The sequence below is a fragment of the Triturus cristatus genome, chromosome 7, assembly GCF_964204655.1.
Source record: "Triturus cristatus chromosome 7, aTriCri1.1, whole genome shotgun sequence".
In the NCBI taxonomy this organism is placed as follows: Eukaryota; Metazoa; Chordata; class Amphibia; order Caudata; family Salamandridae; genus Triturus; species Triturus cristatus.
Window position 1 is genome coordinate 1,304,963,327 of NC_140590.1, and position 26,718 is coordinate 1,304,990,044.

Here is a 26,718-nt window from a genome sequence, read left to right on the forward strand (position 1 = left end):
AGGTACCACAACGTCATTACCGGCACGACGACTCCGACGACTGACACAGAGCCGATTGACGCCACCTGCCGGCATGCAGGGCTACCGCTTATGAAAAATCTTCTGCATCCAGTCTGACGTCTAGGGAAATTCTAAGGTAAGGAATCTGCGGCTATATATAGTCTCCACCAGATAAGGCGTTACCGAAGGTAAGTAACTTATACAATATGACTGACTGACAATGGTCCTAGTGAAGGGTGTCATTTATAGGTTAAATACTTTGCTGATTTGATCATGCATGCATGAATATGGATCAATTCAAGTCAAACATTCTGTAAAAAATAGAATTATTTGTCATTTATACATTTGGTTCGTGTTATGGACATAATTGGATTTGTTTGAAACTACAATTTATTTCTATCTTTCAGTGGCTTTATCATGGAAGGACGGAAGAAAAGAGGTTTCTGTATGAAATAGTGGCAAACAAAAGGAATGGAATTGATGTAGACAAATGGGATTACTTTGCCAGGTACAAAATTTACTCAAACGAGAAGTGTTATTTTGTGTGTGTGTTTTTTTTGTTTTGTTTTTTTGCTGAACAGCTGTGTATCCTAATGTTAGAGAAAATTTGAAATCCAAGCAGTAGTAGTCAGTGTCCCTGTTTCTACCTCATAAGGTGGCTCTCACATGGGAAGTCTCACCTAGTGGTCAGATGGTTAGATAAAAAAGAAAGCTATGTCGTCACAATGATGTTAAACAAGCACTGCAATGCCAGTATTTATTTTATACGTGTATTCTATGCTGGTGTGAGTAAAACACAGTAAAGATTGCAGTACCAGATGCTTATTACCGATAAATAGGCAAGGTTGTAGTAGTATTGGCTATGCTATGCATATGTTGTATGCAATTGTTGAGTACCTTACTTTATATTTAATTGAAAAAAAATGAATGATACTGACTGGAGGTCATGTGAAAGTAGAGTATTGTGACAGTGCAAGGATAAGGAAGCCTAGTGCAGGAGTGCAGTAGAGTCTGGGTCCATTTGTGAAGTGCAGAACCTGAAGTTGTTGCTCGTCATGCACAGTTCAAATGGTGTGGTGATAGAGTAATAGAAGTTATGTGGTGGAGAGCAGTCCAGCGTTCACATGGGCGGAAAGGTAGCAACGTATTTTCCAGGGTGCTGCAACGCTGGGTTCAGGAGAGGAGTAGTAGCGGTTAGATTGGAACACACACCTTCATTCACTTTTTCTCAGACCTATAGAAGGGCATGACGGGGCCAATGAGCTGCGTAAATAGATGGGGAGACATACAACTAAACAAGACTTGCAGACAAATTCAACATGACCACATGCACTCACAATTCTATTGATCTACCCATCTACCCAGATTACACACCTGCCTGCACAGATTATAAACCTGGATACTATAGGACTACAAATCTACATAAGTAGGATGACACTCTCAAATAAACTTGCGATAGAGCCGCCTTATACACAAACATTAATCCACCAGTCTTTTATCTTGCACTTCCACCAATTACATTTTCCCTTGCATGGTTTTTGTTGCTGTGCATTTCTACATATCAGTATTAGTTCAGGTACCCACTGCCATTGTGTAGGAGGCTGGCTTAGTATATGGTGCTTACGTATGTAAGTGTACCATCCCACACTAATCCAGACAACCCTAATGGTGATTTTAGTGGTCACTGACAAGCTTAGAAAGCTCTCTAAGTGGTAGCTGTGGAGAGCAGCCTTCAGGCTTAGTCCAGAAGGAGTGTAAAGCAGCTTGTTTTACCACTGCTTAATCTTATGGTATAGGTTAAGTGAAAAAGAACCACACAGTGTAGTTGTAAAAATATGTATTTGTTACTAACACTCCCTAACACAACACAATATCTCCTACCAGGATATATGCACAATACACACAATACTTTGGCAATAGAATTCCTAAATAGCACAGAATACACAATGGTCTCCAGGGGAAGACCAAACCATATACTTAAATAGTGGAATGTGAACCACAACTTAAGTCAAGAATGGACCCAGAAGACATAGAAGAGCCAGGCACCAAGGAACCACCCAAGGTAAGTATCTAGGAACCCCATGGAGGTCATGTACAGAGTGGGAACATCATCGTGTGCTCAATGTTAGTCAGTAGGCAAGTCGCTATTGCAATTTTAAAGAAGTAACTTTCCTAGCGGACCCTGAAGAATCCCCGTGGAAGATGGAAGGTTGGAGAGTCACCCCACCTGTGGATACCACAGGAACCAGGATATTTACACCAGGGAAGACAGTTGCATAGGTGCGAAGTGATATCGGAAACCTCTGTAGAACTCAATGGAGGACTTCAGGAAGATGCAGCTTACAAAGAAGGTGAAAGTGTCCGGTGGTGAGAAGTACCTGCAAGCAGACGGGACAGAGTCTATGCCACTAAGGAGTGACCAGGAGGCACAGAAGATAAATGTCCACCTATGTCGGAGATGCAGCAGAGTTGGTGCCCTTGAAGTTGCAGCTGTATGGACCAGGCGACGCAGAGGAGGATCAGGAGCCATCCCGAGCTGTCTCATTCGGATGTCAGGAGGCAAGAGGTCAGTGTCCCGCAGGGGCACCAACAAGCCTTGGTAACGGAACTAACGTAGTTGAAGTAAAATGTGCGCTGTCGGGACCAGCAAGTTCCAAGTGACTCAGCATGAACAGGTAAATCAGAGCAGGCCCGGGCAAGCCAGGGAGCCTCGAGAGGACCCTTGGTCCGAAGGCACAGGAGTCGCAAGAGGACCTCGCGCTGCTCACCAAAGGATGAAGGCCCACGGTGGAAAGGATGCGATGCAAGCGAAGATTTTGGCTGCAAGAGATGCTTGAGGTTGGAGCTTCTTCGAGCCTGAAGATCTCTCGAGAGGAGAGTCACTAAGCCTTGACAACGACAAGTCAATATGGTGCACAGGGGTTCTGTTCTAGCGGTTCTGACGAGGAATACTGGCCTCAAACTAGGTGAGAAGACAGTGCTGGCCTGGAGGGAGTTGAAGAACCACCACCTGTGTTGCTGAGTCTTTCGGAGTCTGTGGGAGCCAAGAATCAGCAGACCGGTCAGCTGCGTTGCAGTGCCTGCAGATGCAGGGGAGATTCCTTCGGGTGTTTTGGATGTCCACAGGTCCTGTGAAGAACCTGTATGGAGCACAGTCACAGACGTTGCTGCAGACTTGCAAGACCGGGAGCAGCAGGAGTCTTCCCATTTGCAGTCTCCGTTCCCAACGCGAAGTCCAGAGTACCCTGTCAGTTGAAGTGGTATGTGATCTGAATCTTGTCCCATGACGAATCTAGGGACCCACTCACAGATAAGCTTTAAGTACCCTTTGGAACGATTCAAGGGTCCCTCCCAGAGGAGTGATGTACAGTGGGAAGGTTACTCCCATGTACTTTGTCCAGTTTTGCGCCAGAGCGGGAGCCAACGGCTCCCTGAACCGGTTCGGGCTGGAGTATGCAAGGAGGGCACCATGTGTGCCCTTCAAAGCTGTCTAGTGGTGCTGGCAAGCGCCCCCAGCCTAATATACGAAGTCCTGTCTGGAGGTGAACAGACCTCCCCCCGACAGGAAACCTATTGTCCTACCTTCCCCTGCTTGAGCTTAGCTCAGCAGCAGGAGGGCAGAATGGTGTCTGTGATCAGCAGGAGCCATAGCTTGCTGTCTGACTCTGGAAGATTGGTACCAGGAGCATGAAACATACCTCCAAAACCAATAATGCTGTTTGGATATGATTCCCACATGTTTGATACCAAACATGCCAGGGTTTGTTACAGCCAGTTTATAGTTGGCCATCGCATAATGACGCATGACCACTATATGTATTGTAACGGCTGACGCTCTTACAACGGCTGGATAATGGACTGCGGTTTTGTAGGAGTGTCCTGCCCATTCATGGGCACCCTCACACTTAAAACCTAGCGCCTCTTGCTTTAGGATTGAAAAGACTGCCTTAGGGGTGATTTATAGGTTTTAAGTGTGGTGACCTCAGATTTAGGAAAACGTATATCTGTTATAAGTGGTGCTAGCACCAGCGCACACAGGCTGCAATGGCAGGCCTGTAGTCACAATTTGATTGGTCTCCCATGGGTGGCATAATACATGCTTCAGCCCATGGGGGACCTTTGGTGTACCTTTGCCCTGGGAACCTTAGTACTATATTCTATGGACTTACAAGGATACATCAGTAGCCAATCTGGGGGGTACCTAAGTACTCACCATGGTCCAATTTAGGGAGGAAGCACAAAGACTGGGGTCCTGATTAGCAGGCTTTCAGTCAGACTAGTCAGAAAACAGAATGACACCAGCAAAAAGTGGGGGTAACCAAAAAAGCAGATCCTACTTACCTACTGACATCTTGAAGACATAAGGAATCTGCAGTATTTCTGTAGGGCCGAAAATATATTAGGATACTTTATCCCAAAAAATTCCATCAGTTAATGGAACAGCTGAAATGTTCATAAGGGATAGGTCTCTTTTCAGTTTGTAAAGATGAATGAGGCGTTAACACCTCTTCGACCAGTTCTGTAGCAGACCGTTCTGGAAGGTAATGTCCATTTTATTAGCAAGAAGTAAACCGTCACAAATCTAATCCCAAAAAATTGAAAATCATAGGATGGTGTTATCTAAACATGTATCCAAGGAAAGACCAGATAAGTAAATTCCAGCCATGAAAGGAAAACACAGGCCTGTGTAGGTGGAGTGTCTGGAACGGTGGAACTGTCGAAAGAGTTGGATGAAAAATCATGTGTTCCCACGTAATCACTAGAAGAAGTTTGTTGAAAAAACAGTAGCCACAGGTGCAGTCAAAGAACTGGTAGATTCCACGAGGGATGGATCTGTATAAATAATAATCTTTAGGAGATGCAGCAGCAAGTGCAGTACTCACTTCCATTGTATGGCTGGCATTTGTAGTGGGATTTAGAATTAACTGAAATTATCAACCAATCAACCCCTAGTTGGGAAGAAACAGCTTTGATGTTGCTTACAAGCTGTAGAGGAATGTCTTCTATGGTAGTGAGAGTAGGAGCAGGGAACTGCTAAGGACTCCTCGTGGCCTATTGTTTACAATCTGCCACATGATTTAACTTGATATGATCAATGGAGACAAAACTAATGTCTTTAGAGCCAGCAAGTAGTGGCAATATTACAGTTCTTGTACCTTGAATGCCAAGGACTGGCACAGTGCATAGTATGATGGGCCAGATTTCTTCCTTAATGCAACCTTTTCTTGAACAAAATTCCTCATTTGTGGAATCCAGGCAGAAGGTGCTGGCCGCTCCTTGATTACAGTAGAGACAGACGCCTCTAACTGTTTGTTTGATTGACAGTCACAAAAGTGTTGCAAATCCTGTAAGACAGCAGAACGATCGTTAACGTCAAAGGGAGTGACTACAGTCACGATATCTGGACCATAAAGTTATGGAACATACATTTTAATGCCAAAAACTACCTTGTATGGGTCCGACTACCCAGAGATCCTTTAGGGAGATTTAGTGCTCTTGTCTCATATAGCTGATGAATCCAGCTATGCCCTCTACCAAATACTTTAGCTGTTAAGGGTAGCTATAAGTCATGGGTCATCCTTTCCACTACCCAGTTTCTCTCAGGATGATAGGGAGAAGAGTAATGCACCTCTATACTTGGGATACCATAAAATCCCTATATGCTTCCGAGGCGACAGCAGGGCCCTGGTCCGAGTGGACTATATAGTGCATGCACATGTTCTGCTAAAAGGCTTGCAAATCTTCAAAAAGCACGCCAGACGAACATTGTGGCCACACCCAGAGGAACCTGGGGCAAGAATCATCTGCAATTAGGATAAATGTAAACGCTTTATCCGAATTAAGCGGACCTTAATGGTACAAATAAATGCAGCCGAAAGGTTTGCTGGAAATCAACAGGTGTGTCTGCAGTGGGCGTGCCACAGTAGAACTTTTAATTTGTTGACAAATGTTGCGAATTATTTCTTTGCCTGTTTATATAAGTCATACCACCAATAGCGTTGCTGTAGTAATAAAATTGTGGCAGCCACTCCTTTGTGTGCAGAAGACACGCCTTCATGCGCAGCACCCACACCTTCGTGCGCAGCTATCACTAAGACTAGCCTGCGGTCTTGGGTGGGAATCAAACGATCACCAACCCCAGGAATTGTAACAAAGGGAACATTTTGGTCGCTTAAATGGTATGTATATTTAGCTGGAAAGTCCCTAGGCAAATGAGTGCCATTAAGGGGATCTTCATCTTTATCCCTATTCCAGAATGACTGACTACAATCAGAGTCTTCACATGAACGTGTGTTTGTTGTAACTCCTGATCTTGACCCCAACATCGCCTGTCCCTCTTCTGAGGGGATATCCTTAGAAATCGAGCCAATGATTCCCATAAAGCACTCTCACTCCACCTTACAGAGGCTCTCATGTATGGGAGATGATTACCAGGCTGAAGATAAAACCACACGTAATTACACCATGCCCAGGTAGTTGAAACCCATGTCCCATCGGGATCTACTACATTCCACAGACTTGAGGCAGCTCAAAATAGCCTCATGGAATGTGGCTGGAATTAGGGGAAAACTATGTCTACCCCAAAGGCTCGAGCTCAATAACTCACATGATATCTGCATTTTGCAGGAAACCTGGAGCTTGACCCCCATTTACATCCCAGTGTTTGTGACCCTCAACAAATCGGCAGTTCGATCTAAACAAGGCCGCCCTTCAGGAGGGTTGCTAACCCTGATCAGTATCACAGTAAACTGAGCCACCAAAGAGCTGTCAACTGATAACCCAGACATCCTTGGATTTAGGTTATGGGGTAATACAGGCAAGAGCCTAGACATTTACAATGTTTATGCAAGGAGCACCGGAGGGGGCAGATCTCCAACTATACAAGCCTTAGATGAGACGTTGGATGCAAGGCAAGCTGTCTACCCCCTAATTGTGGGTGGCGACTTTAATGTAACATTTGAGCCCCTTAATAGGGAAGACATTCAAAAGGCCAATGAAGAGGACAGATTGTGGTCGGTCCCGCCCGTGGAGCTTCTACCAATAAAGAAATGGTCCCAAGCAGCCCTACAGCTGAATGCATTAACTCTAGAACATAGGCTGCGTGCCACGAATGGAAGAACTCGTTCCGACAGAGGAGGGGGGTTGACCTACATTGGCCCAAATGGTGCCAGTCGTATGGATTATTTACCTGTGGACTTCACTCTATGACCATTCATACTTGACATGGCCATAGTTAATAACTGTGAAAGTGACCATAACCTATTGAGTCTGACACTTGAACATCCATGGAGCGCAAAGGGCAAGTTAACACCTATCAAATTTGCAACAAAAGAGGTGATACCTTAAAATGACAAACGTCACCTCAAATGGCCCATGATTATGAAGGCTCTGTCCAAGACTAACACCTTCAAAAGAGACCTTGAGACGCACCTGGCAGTGATACAATCTCCATCAGATGAGCTGACACCATTGGCAAACACCAGTGCCCTGCACTCAAAGTTCTCGACCAACTGGTTCGAAACTTCGTTGTCCACCTTCAAAATCATGGGCCAAAACCGGGAGGATTAGCCAAGGCGAATTCCTGGTTCCCAAAGGAGTGCAGGTCCTTAAGGAGACACCTGGCACAGCCATAAGATACAGGGATATGCCTCTGATACGTGACCTAAGGAGGCAATATAAATTGTCCCAAGCAAAGGCAAGGAGAGATTGGAACGAGAAGGCAGGCTTGCTCCCAACCAGATGCAAGGAAATTCTGGACACTGGTGGGAAAGGGCAGTTTTGAAAACGTAACCCCTCTTGCTAATAATATACCACCCAGTTCGTGGAAAGAGCACTTTGGCACCTTGTACACGATTTTTCCTAGTCATGACATGGGGTTAATCCCCTTTGATCCATCCCATCTTACATCCGGCCTTTCATTCACCAAGGAGTATATCTTGGTCTCTATTGAGGCAATTGTACCTGCCAAAGCGCCAGGACCGGATGGTATCCCGGGAGATCTTTTCCGTTTTGACAGGGACAATTGAGCCACCTATACATTGACACTTTCCAACGATATTGCTAGGGTGGGTAGTATTCCTGAATCGTGGGTAGGGGATGTGGTCTGTCGGCTAGACTGCCGACCTTGGTGCTGGAAACCAGGGTTCGAGCCTCGGGGTCGCGTCCACATCCTGTGATTCTGGGCAAATCACTTAATCTCCTGAATGCCTGAATGTGTAATGTAAATACGGTGCTCGTGTTAAGCGCTCCAATACCTTCGGGTCGAGTTTGCGCTATATAAATATGCAAAAAATAAAAATAAATTAGATCGTGGAAGGGAGGTGAAGTGATCCCCATCTTCAAAAAGGGTGATAGGAGCAATCCTTCCAACTACCGGCTTATCAGCCTGATTGATTGTGTCCAAAACGTTTTCTGTCGCTCCGTCCTAAGGAAGGTCAAGGATTGGATGGACGAGAATCATATTCTTTCATCTCTCCAAAAGGGGTTGTGTCAGAAAACGGGGCAATAGATCAGATTCCTCCTGTAGTAGAAGGTGTTACTGCTGGGTAAGGGGAGCTTAAATATAGCGTTCATCGATTTGAAGTCCGCATTCGATCTTGTGCCCAGGGAAAAGCTCTGCCACCATTTAGCTTTAGAAAGCGTATAACTTATTTGTGCAATTGGTCCCTCTATCAAGATGAGACTAGCATTCAATGGGAAATATCAAAATTAAAATAAAGTCCAAACAAAAGAAACTTGTGTACTTCTGAGTCAGTATATGATTTTATAACAAATTGCTAGAAATTATGTTCTCAAAAATGAGAAAAAACAAATGTATGCACACACAGATGTATACACTATACAGTTACACTTAAATTGGTGACGTGGAGTGAAAACAAAAATATTTACATATCACAACAATATATACATAACAAATGAATATACATTAAAGACACACATTTAAACACTGTGTGAGGTATAGACGTGATTCAACCCAACTAGCAAATAGTCTAGTAATTCTCAATTGTTGTGGTTGATCATTAACACTTAATAGTATACGTCAACGTTTCGACCCCTGGACAATAGTGCGCTAGTGTTATCGGCTGTGGGGGAGTCTTCTTCAGGACTATACAGAGTCTGTGTGTGGCCTGTTTAAGAAAAATGGAGGCACTTTAGCATTTAAGCGGAGTCTGGACAATCATGACTAAATATGGAGAGACCATATGTCTCTGCTCACCTCAAATAGGGTTCCACCCTGATACCAAATTAATGGCTAGGACAGCACGGCAGCTTGTAAGATTATAGATGGTTAAGCTGTCAGAAATAAATTGAGGCTGTAACCGCCTGGGTCTAAAAAGAGCATTCTTAAAAGTACCTATAAAATATGCCCTTGCAGGGACTCTACCTGATTCAAAAAGTAGTACTTCATATCTGCTGTTGTATTTGATCAGTGGCACATCGTGCCTGCAAATCTATAAGAAGATGATTGTTTTAGTCATAATGTTTGACTAAATCCAGTCAAAAACATAAATACATTTGAAAACTTCATAAATGAAATTAACTTACCTCCGGCGTCTGGCGCTCGGGGTCTGCAATGGTTAATCTCCCTTAACTTCAGGGAATATTGTCGGGGCCGTCCGCCTCCAGACAAGCCTAACTTGTGGCAATCAAGGCTAGTTACTTGCCTTTGAATATTCTGAAAAGTAAAACGAGGAGCCTCCATTAATTTAAGCAACCATGGACCTCATGTTGCACCTGTCAAAATCTGGTTTGGGACGAAGGGTCTAACATATTACCTCTTGTATAAAATATCCTGGACTGAAACTCAGGAAGCTAACTGGGAGCCTCCGATCACCTGCTTTAAATAGAATCATGTAGCGGCAATTTACTCGTCTATAGCGTCCTCGTTTGAGGATGCTACGTGAATGACACGACTGCCCTCTGGTGGGAATCAGCTGAAAAGACCAAACCTCGGTGAAAGGTGGGGAATGAGGCTAAATTCACAGGTTTGCGAAGGCCAAGTTTACAAAGCCTATATACATTCAGAATTGCATCTGATCACTTAATGTACGAATCCCCAGGTTCTGCACTCAACTGGTTACCCCATTACTTTATACTGACAGGGACAAGCTCTGGCAGGTGCTTAAGGAGATGGGTATGCACTTGGAAATCCTGGCACTTTTAATAAGATTACATGAAGAGAACTTTGCCAGGGTAAGATGGGGCAGCCAGTGCCAAGTTACCGAACCCATCAAAATCCAGCTGGGGTGTCTGTTTTCGCTATATATTAATCAATGCTCCCTGTTTAGGTAATCAGAAAATTACAACTCTCCTCTTTGCAGACAATACCCTCCTCGTTTCCACAACACCTTTGGGCATGCAAATATTATTAAATCGATTTAATTTCTTTTGCGATGAGAGGGGCCTTGAAATAAACACTGTTCGAGAGTGGTTTTTACCACATAATTTAGCGCAGAAATGTGCCATCTAAATTAACAAAACACACTTGAAATGCAGTAACTGAGTCAAGAGTGGCACTATTTATTCAAAGAATTTAGACAATAAATGTCAAAGAAACATCATTAATCAAAACTAACACCATGGAATCTAGCAAGTAACAAGTGTCAAAGACACATTGCAGATCAGGAATAAAAACATGCAATCTAGTAAGTTTAAAATCACGGCAATCCAAAGTAAAAGAGAAAGAGAAAATGAACATCAAACTACAATGTAGCATTACAACCTTAATTGAAAATGCTAAATAGAACGGTTAACCGGGAGCACCATACGAGGTGGTCGACGAATTGGAGAGTAAGCAGTTCTTTTTTACAATTTTACTGAGGAACTAGTGACCGCAAGATCCTATTTTGGCAGGTTCTTGACCACAGAACATAACAAAAGTTTGAACTTTTAATCAAAAACACTTTGCGTCACCTCTCGGAAGCTTCAAGACGGAAGCCCTTTGTTGGACCCGGCCTCGTAGAATGGCCCTCCGTGCCCCCGCACCACCGAAACCTGGTACCTACAGCCCAAGCCCCCGGCCCGGCCGAACCTCCCCACCAGGACACACGCACCGACCCGGACATCTCCGTCCCTGGCCTCTCCCCTTTCGGCCACCCCGGGCCCGCGTGCCCACTTCATGCACCAAGATGGCCGCCCGGCCCCAGCGCGACCCGGGCATAGAGGCGCCACTCCGGCTGGAGGACATCACGCTTCCAGGGGATGAGAGAGGGAGGAGCAGTTTCTATCGCACCTCTGAACTCCCCCGGGACGATGGGTTTCGATCGGCCCTCCGGCCTCCCTGAGGGCTGGCTCCACGCCTGCTGGGTGTCTGGGACTCCTCCCGACCCGGCCCTGAAAGGATCAAAAGACTATAGCAGGAAATCCCGACAAGCGACCCCCAGGTGACAAGACCCCTGCCTGCACAGACTCCGGACATCAAAGAGGGGTCGGACTATAACAAGGGGTGCTCTGGGGCTGTCCGGAGATTCGACGCTGGAACAACGAGAGCCTGCTGACGTGGTCGCGGCCCCTGGAACTGGAACTCACCTGAGCCCTGCTGAGTGACTCGCGGCTCCCTGAAGATCGTAAGACCTCCGAACTTGTACCTGAGCCCTGCTGAGTGACTCGCGGCTCCCTGAAGATCGTAAGACCTCCGAACTTGTACCTGAGCCCTGCTGAGTGACTCGCGGCTCCCTGAAGATCGTAAGACCTCCGAACTTGTACCTGAGCCCTGCTGAGTGACTCGCGGCTCCCTGAAGATCGTAAGACCTCCGAACTTGTACCGGAGCCCTGCTGAGTGACTCGCGGCTCCCCCAGACTCTCACGGTCCCGCCGGACCCCACCTCCGACCACGTATCCCCCAGCTCGAGGATTGTGAGCTGTGCGCCGGGTACGTCCCTGCTTTGAACCGTTCCCAAAGACAGTCCCGCTACCCCCTACCTTTCCGAGACTCTTGAGCCGTGCTCACCTTGTACATATTTGCAGTGATACCTGTTTGATAAAGCTTGTTCTGAGAATACCCAGTGTGGTCCCTCTGTGTCGTGTGGTGCCAGAAGTACGATCCTAGTTGCGAGAATCCTCCCCCTGGGGAATCTCCTGCCAGTGCCCGGCTACGATACTTTGAGGGTGGGTCTCAGGGTAGTCAGGACCCCCTTTCCGGGCTCCTCTGAGGTCGCCGTCTAACATTGGTGGCAAGCGACGGGATTCGGGCCCATCACCTAGAGATCGTACAGTAAACGACGGACGCACAACCAACAAAGATGGCAGAAGGAAGCGCCACGAGCTCCGCAGAAACCAACGCCAACAGAGTGTTCCAGGTGGAGCATCTGGAAGAATACACACACAAAGAGCTAAAACAATTTTGCAAAGAACTCAAAATCGCTACCACTGGCCTCAACACTAAAGAAGACTTGCAGAAAGCACTGAAAACTTGGGTGGAGACCGGGGCCTCCCGCCCGGAAGGCACGGGGGAGCGCCCCGACGAAGCCGAACCCCCCCAAAATGAAAGCAGTAGCAATCAGGTGCGAGGCATCGTACCAGACGGGGGCCTATCCCCGGAAGAGCTCGCGGACAGAGAGAGAAGCCGCAGTCATGAACTCGAGTTAGCCAAACTCAAAATCGAGGGCGAATTGAAGTTAGCGGAGAAGAAGCTAGCAGTAGAGCAAATGCGTGTACAAGGCGAACTGGAAGAAAAGAAGCTCCAACGGGAGCACGAAGGAAGAAAGCTCCAACTGGAGCACGAACGGAGCTTAAAGGAACTCGAGCTCAAGGCCCGAAATGAGGACGGGAGGCCCTCGGGGAACCGAGAGACAGCCCCCCCAGCGGAACAGAAGGTCCACATCCCCAAGGATGTGGTCAAAGAATATTATAAAAACGATGACATTCAGCAATGGTTTCGGGCCTACGAGGTCGCCATGACCTCCCATCGGATTCCACAGAAGGACTGGGGGGCGGAGTTGTGGGGACGGTTTCTGAGCGAAGGAAGGGACACCCTGCTCGACCTACCCCTATCCCTGCAGACCTCCTACAGCCACATGAAAGAGGCTCTCCTCACAAGATACGGCCTCACCCCAGAAATGTACCGCCAACGGTTCCGGGACTGCAGGAAGATCCCGGGCACCACCTGGGTGGAGTATGTAAACTTTTTTAGTCGGGCCTTCGATGGGTGGGTCAAGGGCAGCAAAGTCACCACCCTTGCCGAACTCACTGACCTCACGTTATGGGAACATCTGGCTGCGAACTGCTTCGTAGAGCTACGTCAACATCTGCTGGATAGCAAGCTCACAGATCCCCGGAAGCTGGCCGTGGAGGCCGACCGCTGGACCAACACCCGGGTCTCCCGGGGCATGGTAGGAGAGTACCCCCGAACCAGTCAGGGACCACCCCGCCAGAGAGGGGGAGGGAACCAGGGAGGGCCGAGGGAGTCCCAGCCTAGCCCCCCGAAGACACCACCTCCACCTTTCCCGGCGCCCCCCCCCCACCAGTAACAGGGTCCCCCGGGAGACGGGGACACCGGGTGACCGTCACATGTTTCCGCTGCCAGAAACCCGGGCACTACGCCAATGACCAGCCAACGTAGCCCTAGGGGAGGAGGTTGAGGAAGCCGAGGAGTGGGAACCAGCCGCGATGGCCCTAGTATCCCTGGGAGATAGGGAAATGATCCCTGGTAGCCTCCTACCGTCCAACACACAGAAATATGGGCAGCTCGTCAAGATCAATGGCCACCAGGTAGAGGCCCTGCGGGACACCGGGGCCAGTATCACCGGTGTCCTCAGGCACCTAGTTCCCGAGGAGCAGATCCTCCCCAATGTCTTTTGCCCCGTAATATCTGCAGACAATAGGGAAAGTATGTGTCAGGTGGCCCTGGTGCCATTTGAGTGGGGAGGGGTGATAGGCAAACTCAAGGTGGCCGTAAGAACCTCCCAGCCGGTCGACTGCCTCTTGGGGAACGACCTGGAGAGTTCCCCCTGGAAGCACGTAGAGCGCAAGGCCCACCTAGGAATGATGGGACTCCCCGAGTGGGTGTGTGCCACCACCCGATCTATGACAGCCCGACTCACTCCCCGGAGAGAAATCGAGAGCACCCCGGTCAAAGTAGCCAGCACCGTCCCCGCCGAGGGTCCTCCCGTTCCCCCATCGGAAGGGTCCGTCGTCAGCGACGAACCCGCACCATCCGACCCCGCCCCGGTCCCCGAGTTGGGGGATCTACCCGAGTTGGCCCATTGGCGCCACGAGGGCGGGCCCACACGAGAAGAATTTTGCCGGGAGCAAGCCACCTGTCCTTCCCTGGTCGGGCTGCGGCGCCAGGCCGAGGGCCAAGCCGCAGGTGACCAGACCGGAACGCACCGAATCTATTGGGAGAATAACGTCCTGTATAGTGAGCAGAAATCAGTGGAGCTGGGATCCGGACGGGTACTGGTGGTACCTCTCCGCTTCCGGGATTTCCTCCTGGGCTTAGCCCACGATGTCCCCCTCGCCGGTCACCTGGGTCAGGACAAGACCTACAGCCGTCTCGTGACCCATTTTTATTGGCCTAAGATGAAAGCAGCGGTAGAAGCCCACTGCAAGTCCTGCCCCACGTGCCAAGCCAGTGGGAAGAGTGGGGGGAAGCGCAAGGCTCCCCTCCAACCCTTCCCGGTCGTCAGTACCCCCTTCGAACGAGTCGGGATCGACATCGTGGGGCCACTGGACCCCCCCACATCCCAAGGTCACCGTTTCATCTTGGTCCTAGTGGACCACGCCACCCGCTACCCAGAGGCTATTCCCCTACGCACCATTACGGCCCCCGTGGTGGGCCGGGCCCTGATGGGGATCTTCTCCAGGGTGGGTTTCCCCCGCGAGGTCGTGAGCGATCGCGGCACTAATTTTATATCCAGGTATATGACGTCCCTGTGGCAACAATGTGGGGTGTCCGATAAGTTCACCACCCCGTACCATCCCCAAGGGAACGGCCTAGTAGAGAGGTTTAATAGGACTTTGAAAGGGATGATCGCTGGCCTAGAAGAGCCCCTCCGGCGTAAGTGGGACGTCCTGCTCCCCTGCCTCTTGTTCGCTTACCGGGAGGTCCCCCAGAAGTCCTTAGGGTTCAGCCCGTTTGAATTACTCTATGGGCACCCCGTCCGAGGTCTCCTCAGTTTAGTTAAGGAAGGGTGGGAGGCAGCACCCCAGGCCACCCCCCGAGATGTGTTCCAATATGTCCTGGCCCTCCGGAACCAGACCAGGAGGTTCCGAGAACTGGCCGAGGCCAACCTGGAGGCGAGTCAAGAAGAAATGAAGCGCTGGTACGACCAGAATGCTACTCTGGTCGAGTTCCAGCCGGGCCAGCAGGTGTGGGTCATGGCCCCAGTGAAGCCTGGCGCTCTCCAGGACCGATGGACTGGGCCCTACAAAGTGGTCGAGAAGAAGAGCCAAGTCACCTACTTGGTGGACGTCCAGTCGCCTCGGGATCCCCTCCGGGTCCTGCACGTGAACCGCCTCAAGCCTCACTTCCAGCGGACAGAACTGAGCCTCCTGCTGGCCACCGATGACGGGGCCGAAGATGAGTCGGATCCCCTCCCGGACCTCCTGTGTATCAAGGAGCAGGATGGCTCCGTGGAAGGAGTGAACCTCTCCCCAGCCCTCACTGCCCAGCAACAAGCGGACTGCCGCCAGCTCCTAAGACAATTTTCTGACCTCTTCTCCCTGACCCCCCGGGTCACCAACTGGTGTGTTCATGATGTGGACACCGGGGACAGCCCGCCGGTGAGACACCGAGCCTACCGGGTTCCTGACCGGGTCCGGTCCTGCATTCAAGCGGAAGTCTCGAAGATGTTGACCCTGGGGGTGATCGAGCCCTCTGACAGTCCCTGGGCCAGCCCCGTGGTCCTGGTCCCGAAGGCAGCGGCCCCCGGTGTCGCCCCCGAGCTCCGATTCTGCGTGGACTACTGGGGGCTCAATGACGTTACCCGAGCCGATGCCCACCCCATTCCACGAGCCGACGAACTCATTGACCGACTAGGGGCAGCCCGGTTCCTCAGCACATTCGACCTCACCTGCGGATACTGGCAGATTGCGCTCACCGAAGGGGCCAAAGAGCGGTCCGCTTTCTCCACCCCCGATGGGCACTACCGCTTCCGCCTAATGCCCTTCGGGATGAAAAATGCCCCGGCCACTTTCCAGCGACTGGTGAATAGAGTCCTGGCCGGGCTAGAACAGTTCAGCGCGGCATACCTGGACGACATCGCTGTCTTCAGTTCAGAGTGGAGTGAGCACCTCCAGCACCTCCGAAGGGTGCTAATCGCCCTGCGCCAGGCAGGCCTCACAGTAAAAGCCAGCAAGTGCCAGATCGGGCAAGGATCCGTGGTCTACTTGGGGCACCAGGTCGGGAGTGGCCAGGTCGCCTCGCTACAGCCAAAGATCGACGCCATCCTGGCCTGGGAACCACCCATCACCCAGACGGAGGTCCGAGCCTTTCTGGGACTCACGGGCTACTACCGAAGATTCATTCGGGGGTATGGCAGCCTTGTCGGCCCTCTCACAGAACTCACGTCTAAAAAACAGCCAAAGAAAGTGCAGTGGACGGCTGCCTGCCAGGAAGCTTTCGATGCCCTAAAAAGGGCCATGTGTACTGCCCCCGTCCTCCAGGCTCCCGACTACGCCAAGGAGTTCATAGTCCAAACCGATGCCTCCGAGCATGGCATTGGGGCCGTCCTGTCCCAAGTAAATGACCAAGGCCTAGACCAGCCCGTCGCCTTCCTCAGTCGGCGGCTGTTGCCCCGAGAACAAAGATGGAGCACCATAGAGCGCGAAGCCTTTGCCGTGGTCTGGGCACTCAAAAAGCTACGACCCTACCTGTTTGGCACCCATTTCAGAGTCCAAACTGACCATCGGCCCTTACGTTGGCTCATGCAGATGCGAGGAGAAAACCCCAAGCTACTGCGGTGGTCAATCTCCCTCCAGGGGATGGATTTCACCGTGGAACACCGCCCTGGTACGGACCACGCCAATGCTGACGGCCTCTCCCGGTTCTTCCGCCTCAGCGAAGAGAACCCCCCAAGCTGATGGGCAGTTCTCTCCGGCTTTCAGCTGGGGGGGACGCGTGTTGGACCCGGCCTCGTAGAATGGCCCTCCGTGCCCCCGCACCACCGAAACCTGGTACCTACAGCCCAAGCCCCCGGCCCGGCCGAACCTCCCCACCAGGACACACGCACAGACCCGGACATCTCCGTCCCTGGCCTCTCCCCTTTCGGCCACCCCGGGCCCGCGTGCCCACTTCATGCACCAAGATGGCCGCCCGGCCCCAGCGCGACCCGGGCATAGAGGCGCCACTCCGGCTGGAGGACATCACGCTTCCAGGGGATGAGAGAGGGAGGAGCAGTTTCTATCGCACCTCTGAACTCCCCCGGGACGATGGGTTTCGATCGGCCCTCCGGCCTCCCTGAGGGCTGGCTCCACGCCTGCTGGGTGTCTGGGACTCCTCCCGACCCGGCCCTGAAAGGATCAAAAGACTATAGCAGGAAATCCCGACAAGCGACCCCCAGGTGACAAGACCCCTGCCTGCACAGACTCCGGACATCAAAGAGGGGTCGGACTATAACAAGGGGTGCTCTGGGGCTGTCCGGAGATTCGACGCTGGAACAACGAGAGCCTGCTGACGTGGTCGCGGCCCCTGGAACTGGAACTCACCTGAGCCCTGCTGAGTGACTCGCGGCTCCCTGAAGATCGTAAGACCTCCGAACTTGTACCTGAGCCCTGCTGAGTGACTCGCGGCTCCCTGAAGATCGTAAGACCTCCGAACTTGTACCTGAGCCCTGCTGAGTGACTCGCGGCTCCCTGAAGATCGTAAGACCTCCGAACTTGTACCTGAGCCCTGCTGAGTGACTCGCGGCTCCCTGAAGATCGTAAGACCTCCGAACTTGTACCTGAGCCCTGCTGAGTGACTCGCGGCTCCCCCAGACTCTCACGGTCCCGCCGGACCCCACCTCCGACCACGTATCCCCCAGCTCGAGGATTGTGAGCTGTGCGCCGGGTACGTCCCTGCTTTGAACCGTTCCCAAAGACAGTCCCGCTACCCCCTACCTTTCCGAGACTCTTGAGCCGTGCTCACCTTGTACATATTTGCAGTGATACCTGTTTGATAAAGCTTGTTCTGAGAATACCCAGTGTGGTCCCTCTGTGTCGTGTGGTGCCAGAAGTACGATCCTAGTTGCGAGAATCCTCCCCCTGGGGAATCTCCCGCCAGTGCCCGGCTACGATACTTTGAGGGTGGGTCTCAGGGTAGTCAGGACCCCCTTTCCGGGCTCCTCTGAGGTCGCCGTCTAACACCCTTATAAGACTATTGTTTATTTTAAGCCCTGTCGCTATTTTAGTCTCTAAAGCGGCGGAAAGTCCCAGTTGGCCCCCACTGCTACTCTTAGCCCATTTTGTTATTCTAGATGACATATGCATCCTGTTATTGCTACATCTTCTAGATGTTCAGAAATATGTACACGTAGAGGACAGGGGCTCGGATATTTGTTCACCAGAAAGACCGTGACCTGAGGTTATTGACCTTCATAGGAGAGATACATCTGAGGTTACAGGAGGGTGTGAGGCCTGCTGCGTCTGTAGACGCAAGACCGTGTGTACAATTTTAGCACCACCCGGTCTATGGGCTGGTAGGGACATTTGAGACTCTCATCCTTCAAATGTGGGCAGAATGGTCTTGGGGCACGATATGGTAAAACTAGACCCTGCTTCAACACCACAAAGACAAAATTGATGCCGTTGAACCCCCATAAATTGTTTAAAGGGTTCTTGACTTTAAATAATATCTCCTTAGAGTGAGCTACTTTGATTACCTGGGAATTAAAATGTCTGAAGGCATGGCCTGGAAACAACATCTCAACAAGGTCTACCTTAAGTTTTCACAGGTTACTGGGGCTTTAATGAAGGGACACTGCCTCTCCGACACAAAACCAATTGCTCCAGCCCTGAAGCTATATAATTGTAAGGCTGTGAGTAGCACCCTATATGGGGCTGAGCTCTGGGGCTTTGAAAAACTGAGGGATCTCACAGCATCTGAGAACAAGTTCCTTAGGAACTTGAAGTCCCTTCTGCGGAGTACTCCACTTTGACCACTAAATCTTGATTTGGGCATTCAACCAATCAAAGACCTAGTGAAGCTTCGCCATCCTCTATTTTGGCAGAGGCTTGTCACCACTCCATAACTGACCTCATGTGCAGTATCCTTTAATGAGGTTTGTACTCTAGACTCCACAAACAAAATAGGCTGGATTAAGCATATCAGAAACCTCATGTCTAGCATTGGGCTATCAGGGCGTAGCATCTATTGCCAACCACCTCTTAACAAAAAACAAATCAAAACGCTGTATTGGGATTGGGTTGAGCAGAATGATCTTAGCGACAGTAAACAGGGCAGACTAACCAAGGAATTTGGAGACTTCAAGGTCAGTCGCTCTTTAGAAAGTTTTCTTGATATTATCAAGGTGCCGGCCGACAGGAAGCTCTATATATAATTTAGCCATGGAAATCTGCCGGTTAACGCATTCACAAACGCTTGGCTATGTAATGATGCCTAACCCAAAATGTGCCCGTTATTGCCCTACTTGGATTGAATCAATAGGTCACGTTCTTTTTGCATGCACTGCATATACTAAACCAAGGGCTAAATGGCTAATCCCAGTTCGTAGACAACTTGAAACTCGCGACTTTAGAGCAGCCCTGTGTATACTAAAATCTGACACAAGACCATTATTTGTGTGTGCAATCGCGAAGTTCCTGGACCATTCCTGAGGGATTAGAAATAAGGCCCTGAGTCATTTTTGACATGCCCGGATCACACTGATGAAGGAACTGAAGCTGCTGTGATGATTTTATCATATTGTCTATCTTTCCCAGGTCTTCTGTTTATATTTAATTTTTAACTTAAACAGCTCACTCTTATCCCCTTCATAACAATTTTTAAATGGTCTCTTGCATCCTTACAGTAGGCATTATGAACTGAACAGCAGCCATTTTTATGCTATTTTTGTAACTCATGTCAGAAGGGGACCAAGTTTGCATGATGATCTGTTGTGTTTTAACTATTGCGAAGATCTATAATTTTATATATGCATTTTAAACCTTTTTTATTTTTGATTTTTTTTATTGAGAATACATGAGTCAGTACATTCGAGATAGTTACTATAGAACATAATGTACATACAAACCGTACGTATATGGTCCTTTTAAAAAACAAATAGCATATACAATGGCAGAATAATATACCGTTAAAGAAAATGTCACCACTTCATACACCAAAAAGAAAAAAAAAAAAAACATCGTGGTTATAAACACTAAATAGAATTTATATTCAGAGATCTGAAGACAAATATTGCTCAACTGAGCCCCAAATTTGACATCCCAGTTTCCTCTTACGCTGGCCTTTAATAGCATATAAACTATGCTCCATATTAAACCTTTGCTGTGTAATGTTCATGTATTGTACTTTTATGGTCTCATGACCGAATAAAGTTTTATTGATTGAGTGCCATAGTGTCTAGCAGTATATCCCCATCTACCCTTATATGAGAACGAGTAATCACAGCAACTGTCACAGTTATAACTGCATGTTTTGTAGCTTGATCTGCCAAAGAATTCCCTACAACTTGTGTTCCCACACGCTGATGACTCAACTCAATGCATGAATGACATGAGTCTGTGGCAACCTATCTTTTAGGTTTGCCACCTTCACCCAAAGCGATTTATGCTTTATAGTGTTGCCTTTAGAATCTTTGAATCCATTTTGGTGGTAATAATACAGATTGTCATTAAAAGACTGGGCACAATAATACAAGTCACACACTATTAGTGTGGGGAATTCAGGATCCGTATGTTCTAGTGCAAGAAGCAATGTTTTTAGTTCAGCCAACTATGCAGTGCAGTCCTCTAAGAACTGTGTGCGAGTTTTCTGTGGTTAAAATGGACCTTCCAACATCACACCTAGAAAAGTGACTTATGCCGCCGAATATTGGTGCTTGGTCTCTATAGCAGGCTGGGCTGAACCATCAGTATAAGTAATATATTTACACTGCTCAAGAGGCAAAACATTGCTGGGCATGAGATAAACATTCTCATATTGAAGAAATTCTTGTATCTGCAAAGACGGGTCAAAGACGAAGGCTACATCTGTAGCTTTTAAGGCTGTTGCCCATTGTATCTATCTGAGATGGATGGCTTTAGCATTTGGAATGCTTGCTTTTGTGACAACCTCTGTGGCTGGAATGGGAGTAGCAACAATAATGTGATTCCCTTGTGCAAATGGCCTTTCTTCAATTATAGCCATCTGCATCTCAACCCGTATTTTTTCAGTGGATACAAAATGCAGTTCCGCATTAGAATATAAATGTGATTTATATCCTATCAGCTCTGTTTCACCTTCATTAAAGTTGAGCTATGTAAAGCCAGCAGCGTCTGCAACTATACAGATGACCAGGTCTGTACTATTTACACGTGTATGTAAGTGTTGTGTAGCAAACAAGTCCGATTGTAGTGATCTGAGTATGTCTGTATGGTCTGATGTCCAATGTAAGCTGGAAAAGTCAGGATGAATTAACTCATAGGATTTAATGTGTTGTGCATAACCAGTTATGTAAGTTCAGCAGTTTCCTATGAGTGGTGATTGTAGCATAGCACACTTCTATAAGCAGTGTCTTGCAAGACTCTTTCCCTCATGAGTAAGTTTGTATCCAAGAAACAGCACACTTAGAAATGCTATATAAGATTTCTTAAAGTTGAATATGTAGCCGTATTCAGCAAATCCCAATGTCGAGATCTAACCTGGCTAAATGTGTATTTAATTCATTGTCCGTAAGGTAGAGATCATCTACATAGGACAAAGCGATTGGGTCAGAATCATGTAGAATTGATGCAATGCGGGCAGCAAACAGTATTGAACTGTTCTTATACCCCATGGGGAGTCGACTAAAGAGACGAGAATGCAGTCCATTCCCTGCTTTCAAGTACTATATTCTGGCAGAATAAAACATTGGAAGTATCCAAGGTTGTTTTCAATTTTTTGTGGACTATATTATTTAGAAGTGCCGTACTGTGTGTATTTTGTATTGCTAAGGTGCGTGTATTACTTGTTAAATGTCTATAGTCTAAGACAATACAATATGAATGATCTGGATTTAAGACAGGAAAAAGGGGATTATTCATTTGGAAGACACAGGGTTAAAGTACTCCCTGGTCCTCTAGACCGTATGGGCATTACTTGATAAGTAGATTCCTTATCCCAGCTGACATGATTGCAACTTAAAGCTGGGGCTTGTGCAAGAGCCCATTCTGCTGCATAGGCTTGTTTGACCTTATCAGGGACAAGTGCAGGAAATTATTGTATTATCACATCCTCACCTTGTGGAGATGTTCGTATAAACTCTGGGGCCAATCGATCTCCGCTAAGAGAATGTCATAAGATAATGTTACATTTTCCCAGAATATTACCTGAATGGTGTGCCATATGTTGCCCTCAAGTTGTATATCCAAATTATATCATCTATCTGGAGGGGCCATACGCCTGTCTGTGGTGTCAACTGTAACAAATTGATCAGTAGCTTTGACTGCCTGAAACTCCTGGAGATTCCGGTGCACTATGGTGACCTCTGCCGTGCTGCCGATGAGAGTCAACCCTCACCTCCTGTTCAGGAGGAGAGTTCTCAGTGTTTGTGGTATATTTTGCGGTTATAGCCTCAACATTCTTTTTCTGAAATTGGGGCTTAAATTGTGGAGCTTTTTCTCCATTATCTTTACGGGTGTTGAGTCCTTTTTCGGTATCACGTACTCTTCCTGTTTGCGCTCAGAATGCCATCCTCTTGCATATTGTTTTTCCGATGAGTCCTGAAAGGAAAGAGAAGAACGAGTATCAGAATGCTGATACTTATTACGTGGTTTCAACTGTGTGCGATCATAAAAATTATTGCATCTGTCAGAGGGGCTCCGATGGTGAATGTCCTCTAGACCTAGCTTTTTCTTTAAGTTTGTATTTATCCCCTCGTTTTTTTTTTCTAACAAACTCTGGGTTCTGCTTTGCAGTGTCCTTGTCGGAACCAACCTTGCCAAGTTGTGGTTATTGGGCCTAGTGCCCAAATCATTGCGACCTATAGAAGTGTGCATTTCAGCAATAATTATAGGTAGCTCACATTTCTGGTTGGCTGGTGCAACCCGCATGAGCCTCTCATGTATAGCCAAAGATGCTGCCTGTAAATGTTTGACTGAATCATTGAGGAGGTCACAGGAACGTTTCCCATTAATTTCATCCCCAAATCCAGGACAGAAGCCGCCCGCGTTCATTCTGTATTTGTCATAAAACCTCCGGGAAGGCTGACATAGGCTGAGTACTATGTGTGATGTTATAGAATGCAGCAAAGACGGTGCCCAAACTGGTTCAGTTACCTATTTGGGGAGCCATTACATGAAGTAAGCACACAGCCAATATTCTGTGCTTGTCTTGTGGTCCCATAAGGCTAACCAAAAAGGTATTTCCTCACGCCTTGCGGGAATTTTACCCATAATTGTATGAATTATTACAGGACTTTTTGTAGGTACTATAGGCAACTGTGCTTGCCCTTCTAGTGCAGCCCTTGATGGGACAGCAATCAAGCAATTGCTGTAGCTCATTAATAATATTTAGTAGGTCAAGGTACAGTATATAACCAATTAACGCTAGCGAAGTGGCTCCTTTATTACTAAGGGGACTCATGCATATAGGAGCAAGTATAGGTAGTAGAGTGCCTCAGAACCAATTTTGATGTTTCCCATGAAAAGTAGAATTTCTAAGAGCTGATAAGCTCAGTATTGTTGTGGTTGTGCAATGTCAGTGTATATATGGAATGTCTATGTATTAGCATCCGTAGCTGCAAAATTAACCCAAGAACAAAAAACTTCCAAACAATAGGCATCGTGGGCTTCAACCACGAAGATAATGTCACTGCCTGCATTGCCAAGGCCATGTATAGTTAAATGTGCATGGACTCCAGGTATGAAAAATTGTCAGTTATAGGTATAGGCTGTGGCGCCGCCATTAATAAAACAGTAATGGAAAAAGATTGCAAACACTAATATGGGTAATCCTTTTAAAGATTCAAGCGTTAACCAACAGAAAAAAATTAGGTGCTTTGGAGGATTAATTACCAACACCACGGATGTCTCTAGAGGTGTAAGGGTACTATGGGCATGCACAAGTTCTACATAGGAGCCCTGTTAAATAATTTCCTGACCAGTGTTGGTAGCGCCATGTCACAGGGATTCCGTTGGTAAAGCAGAACTGTGCCTTGGGATGACCTGACGTCAAAATTTAGGGACTGAGTCTCTCTACTATGTCAGTATCTGTCAGCCCAAATCCTGGCTAGCTCATGGTGCATCACCTGAACTCCTAACCTTCCAAAGAGTAGCAGGTGAGTTTGGCAACTTAGAACATGACCCTCTCACCCCCAAAGGAACCGTGGAAACAGATCATCACCTTTCGTCACTCACGCATGCCCATAGTAAAGATAAGAAAGACACGAAAGTTTACAATACAGTTATTGAAACTATCGTAGTCTATTATGAAGCATGTCCCGCGATCACAAAGCAGATGAAATTAAACAAAGTCATTAAGGTTACTATCGGGCTGTAGAAAATAAACATCCCCACCATGACAAATTATCTAGGCCTACCATTACGGTGTGAGCACAGGGATATAAAAGTGATCTATGGGATTGGCTGTAGACCCCATACCTGGTATATGTAGTTAGGTGGTCCGCATCAAGAGTGTAAACTCAGTTTACGCAAGGCTGCATTTCAGGCTCTGCGGGTGTCCGTTCCAAAACAGGTCTGTTTGCCAGAATACTCCTCTCTGCCCCCAAGAGGACAAGACACAATTCATGTGATAAGAACTTCTGTGTTGGAAAGCTGCAGCCGTGTTAAATCTAAAACATAAGAAGCTGTTGCTGACCAGGCAAGGAGAACAGTACACCATGTTATGTATTCTAGGCAACCTTGTACAAATGTACAAACAACATGTACAGCATATTCCTAAAGAAATGTCACGAAAACAAATGTGTTGTGTGGTTGAGCAAACCAGAAGTAGCCTAAAAAATCCAATACACAAAACTAAGGGAGAACCAAAGTGGGCCTACAGGGGGAATCACTGCTACATTACTGCTGGGTAGGGGAGGTAGTCTGGGGAAGGACGACCCTGCTGGCCTTTCTTCATTTGCCAGACCGAGCTCCCTTGTTCAAATCTCCTGCTGTGATGAGGTTCATTAAAGGTTTGATGTACATATTTTCACCCAAACCGTTTATAATGCCACAATGGGACCTCAACTGTTGAGTAGATGATAAGCTTTTGTGGGGTTCTGTGGTGCAAAGAAAGGGAATCCGGTGCAGAAGAGGAGCTTATTGAGGTTGATCGTGTTATGCATTGAAATCTGCTGTATTCTGGCCAAGAAGTAGCCTCCACAAGGTCTGAAAGCCTACTTGAACAGGGCAAAGGCTGCTACCACTACGTAGCATGTGGACTGATTGTCCTTGACGTCTGGCTGCCTGTGACGTGGGTGTTGTTGCATAAGTTCTCAAAGCACTACTGCCTTGACAGTCTGGATCAGCAAGAAAGGCATTTCACTGGCTTGGTCCTGCAAGACCTTTTGTTATGAGTCATGTCACAGACCCTCCCCCTTGAGAGGTACTGCCTTGGTATCTTGGTGAGCAATCTGTAGTTAAATATAACCAAGAGAAAAAAAAGTTACTTACCTTCAGTAATGCTCTTTCTGGTGGATATTTTATTGCAGATTCCTCACTGTCGTCCCACTTGAACGTTCTCTGGAGAGGCGTATTTAACATCTGAAGAGGTCCCAAGTTAGTAGTCAGTGTGATGACTACGGTTACCAACAATTGTTCATGCTTTTTGTCCAAGGGCATGGAAAGAGTAAAGATAAAAAAATGTCAGTGCGCTGGGGTGGCGCATATATGCGTCCCTGCTTTGTCCCTTCAAATAGTGGTATGAAGCCAGCATGCAAATCCTTGACACCAGCTAGCTGTGCAAGAGCAGTACTGTGAAAAAATCTCTGTATCCTGTCTGGCACCCGAGGAATATTCTAAGATGAGGAATCTGTAGGTAGAGTATTCACGAGCATAAGCGTTACCAAAGGTAAGTAGTTTATTCTTCAAAACCTTTTCGGACAGGTTGACACCTGTGGTTACCTGTACTTTTCAATACATGGAAAACCAAAGAATCCTCATGTAAAGCGCTCTGATAACTTCGGGTCTAGCCAGCGCTATATAAAACTCAATAAGTACAGTGCAGGTCTCTGAGTGATTGCAGGAGGACTTTTTGAATGCTGATGTGGAATGTCATGTTAGTGAGAGTGTTGGTGTTGACAGTACCATTCACTGATTCATCCAGCTATACATTCATCTCAGTGAGTTAAGCACCCACTCCATAGATCTGTCTTTAACCTATACATCACTTTTGCCTTAACTGTGCATGTTCTGTGAGAAATACATTTTTTACAAGTCTGCCCTGCTAGATCTGTTCTGCAGTGACTGGAAGATAGCACTTGCTGCCTTTTGTTAGGGATCAAAGCATGACTTGGTCATGCAAAAAATGCAGCCTTGGGCACTCTTAAATACATCGAGGAGCAGGAGGGTAAGTTGTAAATGGCGTACGCAATAAGCTTCAGGCCTGTTGCTGGTCTCAGTTGGCCTTGAAGTCACTCACTTCTCCATCCTCCAAGTCTT

At 47.8% G+C, this 26,718-nt stretch overlaps 1 protein-coding gene across 4 annotated transcripts in view; it reads left to right on the plus strand.

Annotated features, from left to right (window-relative positions):
- SAMHD1 (SAM and HD domain containing deoxynucleoside triphosphate triphosphohydrolase 1) overlaps positions 1-26,718 on the plus strand; it is a 1,667,622-nt gene that overhangs the window by 779,810 nt on the left and 861,094 nt on the right. For all 4 annotated transcript variants that reach the window (XM_085618924.1, XM_085618923.1, XM_085618925.1 and 1 more), the window contains one exon: positions 408-508. In XM_085618924.1, the coding sequence (XP_085475050.1) occupies positions 408-508 (101 nt within the window). The remainder of the gene's footprint in view (positions 1-407; positions 509-26,718) is intronic.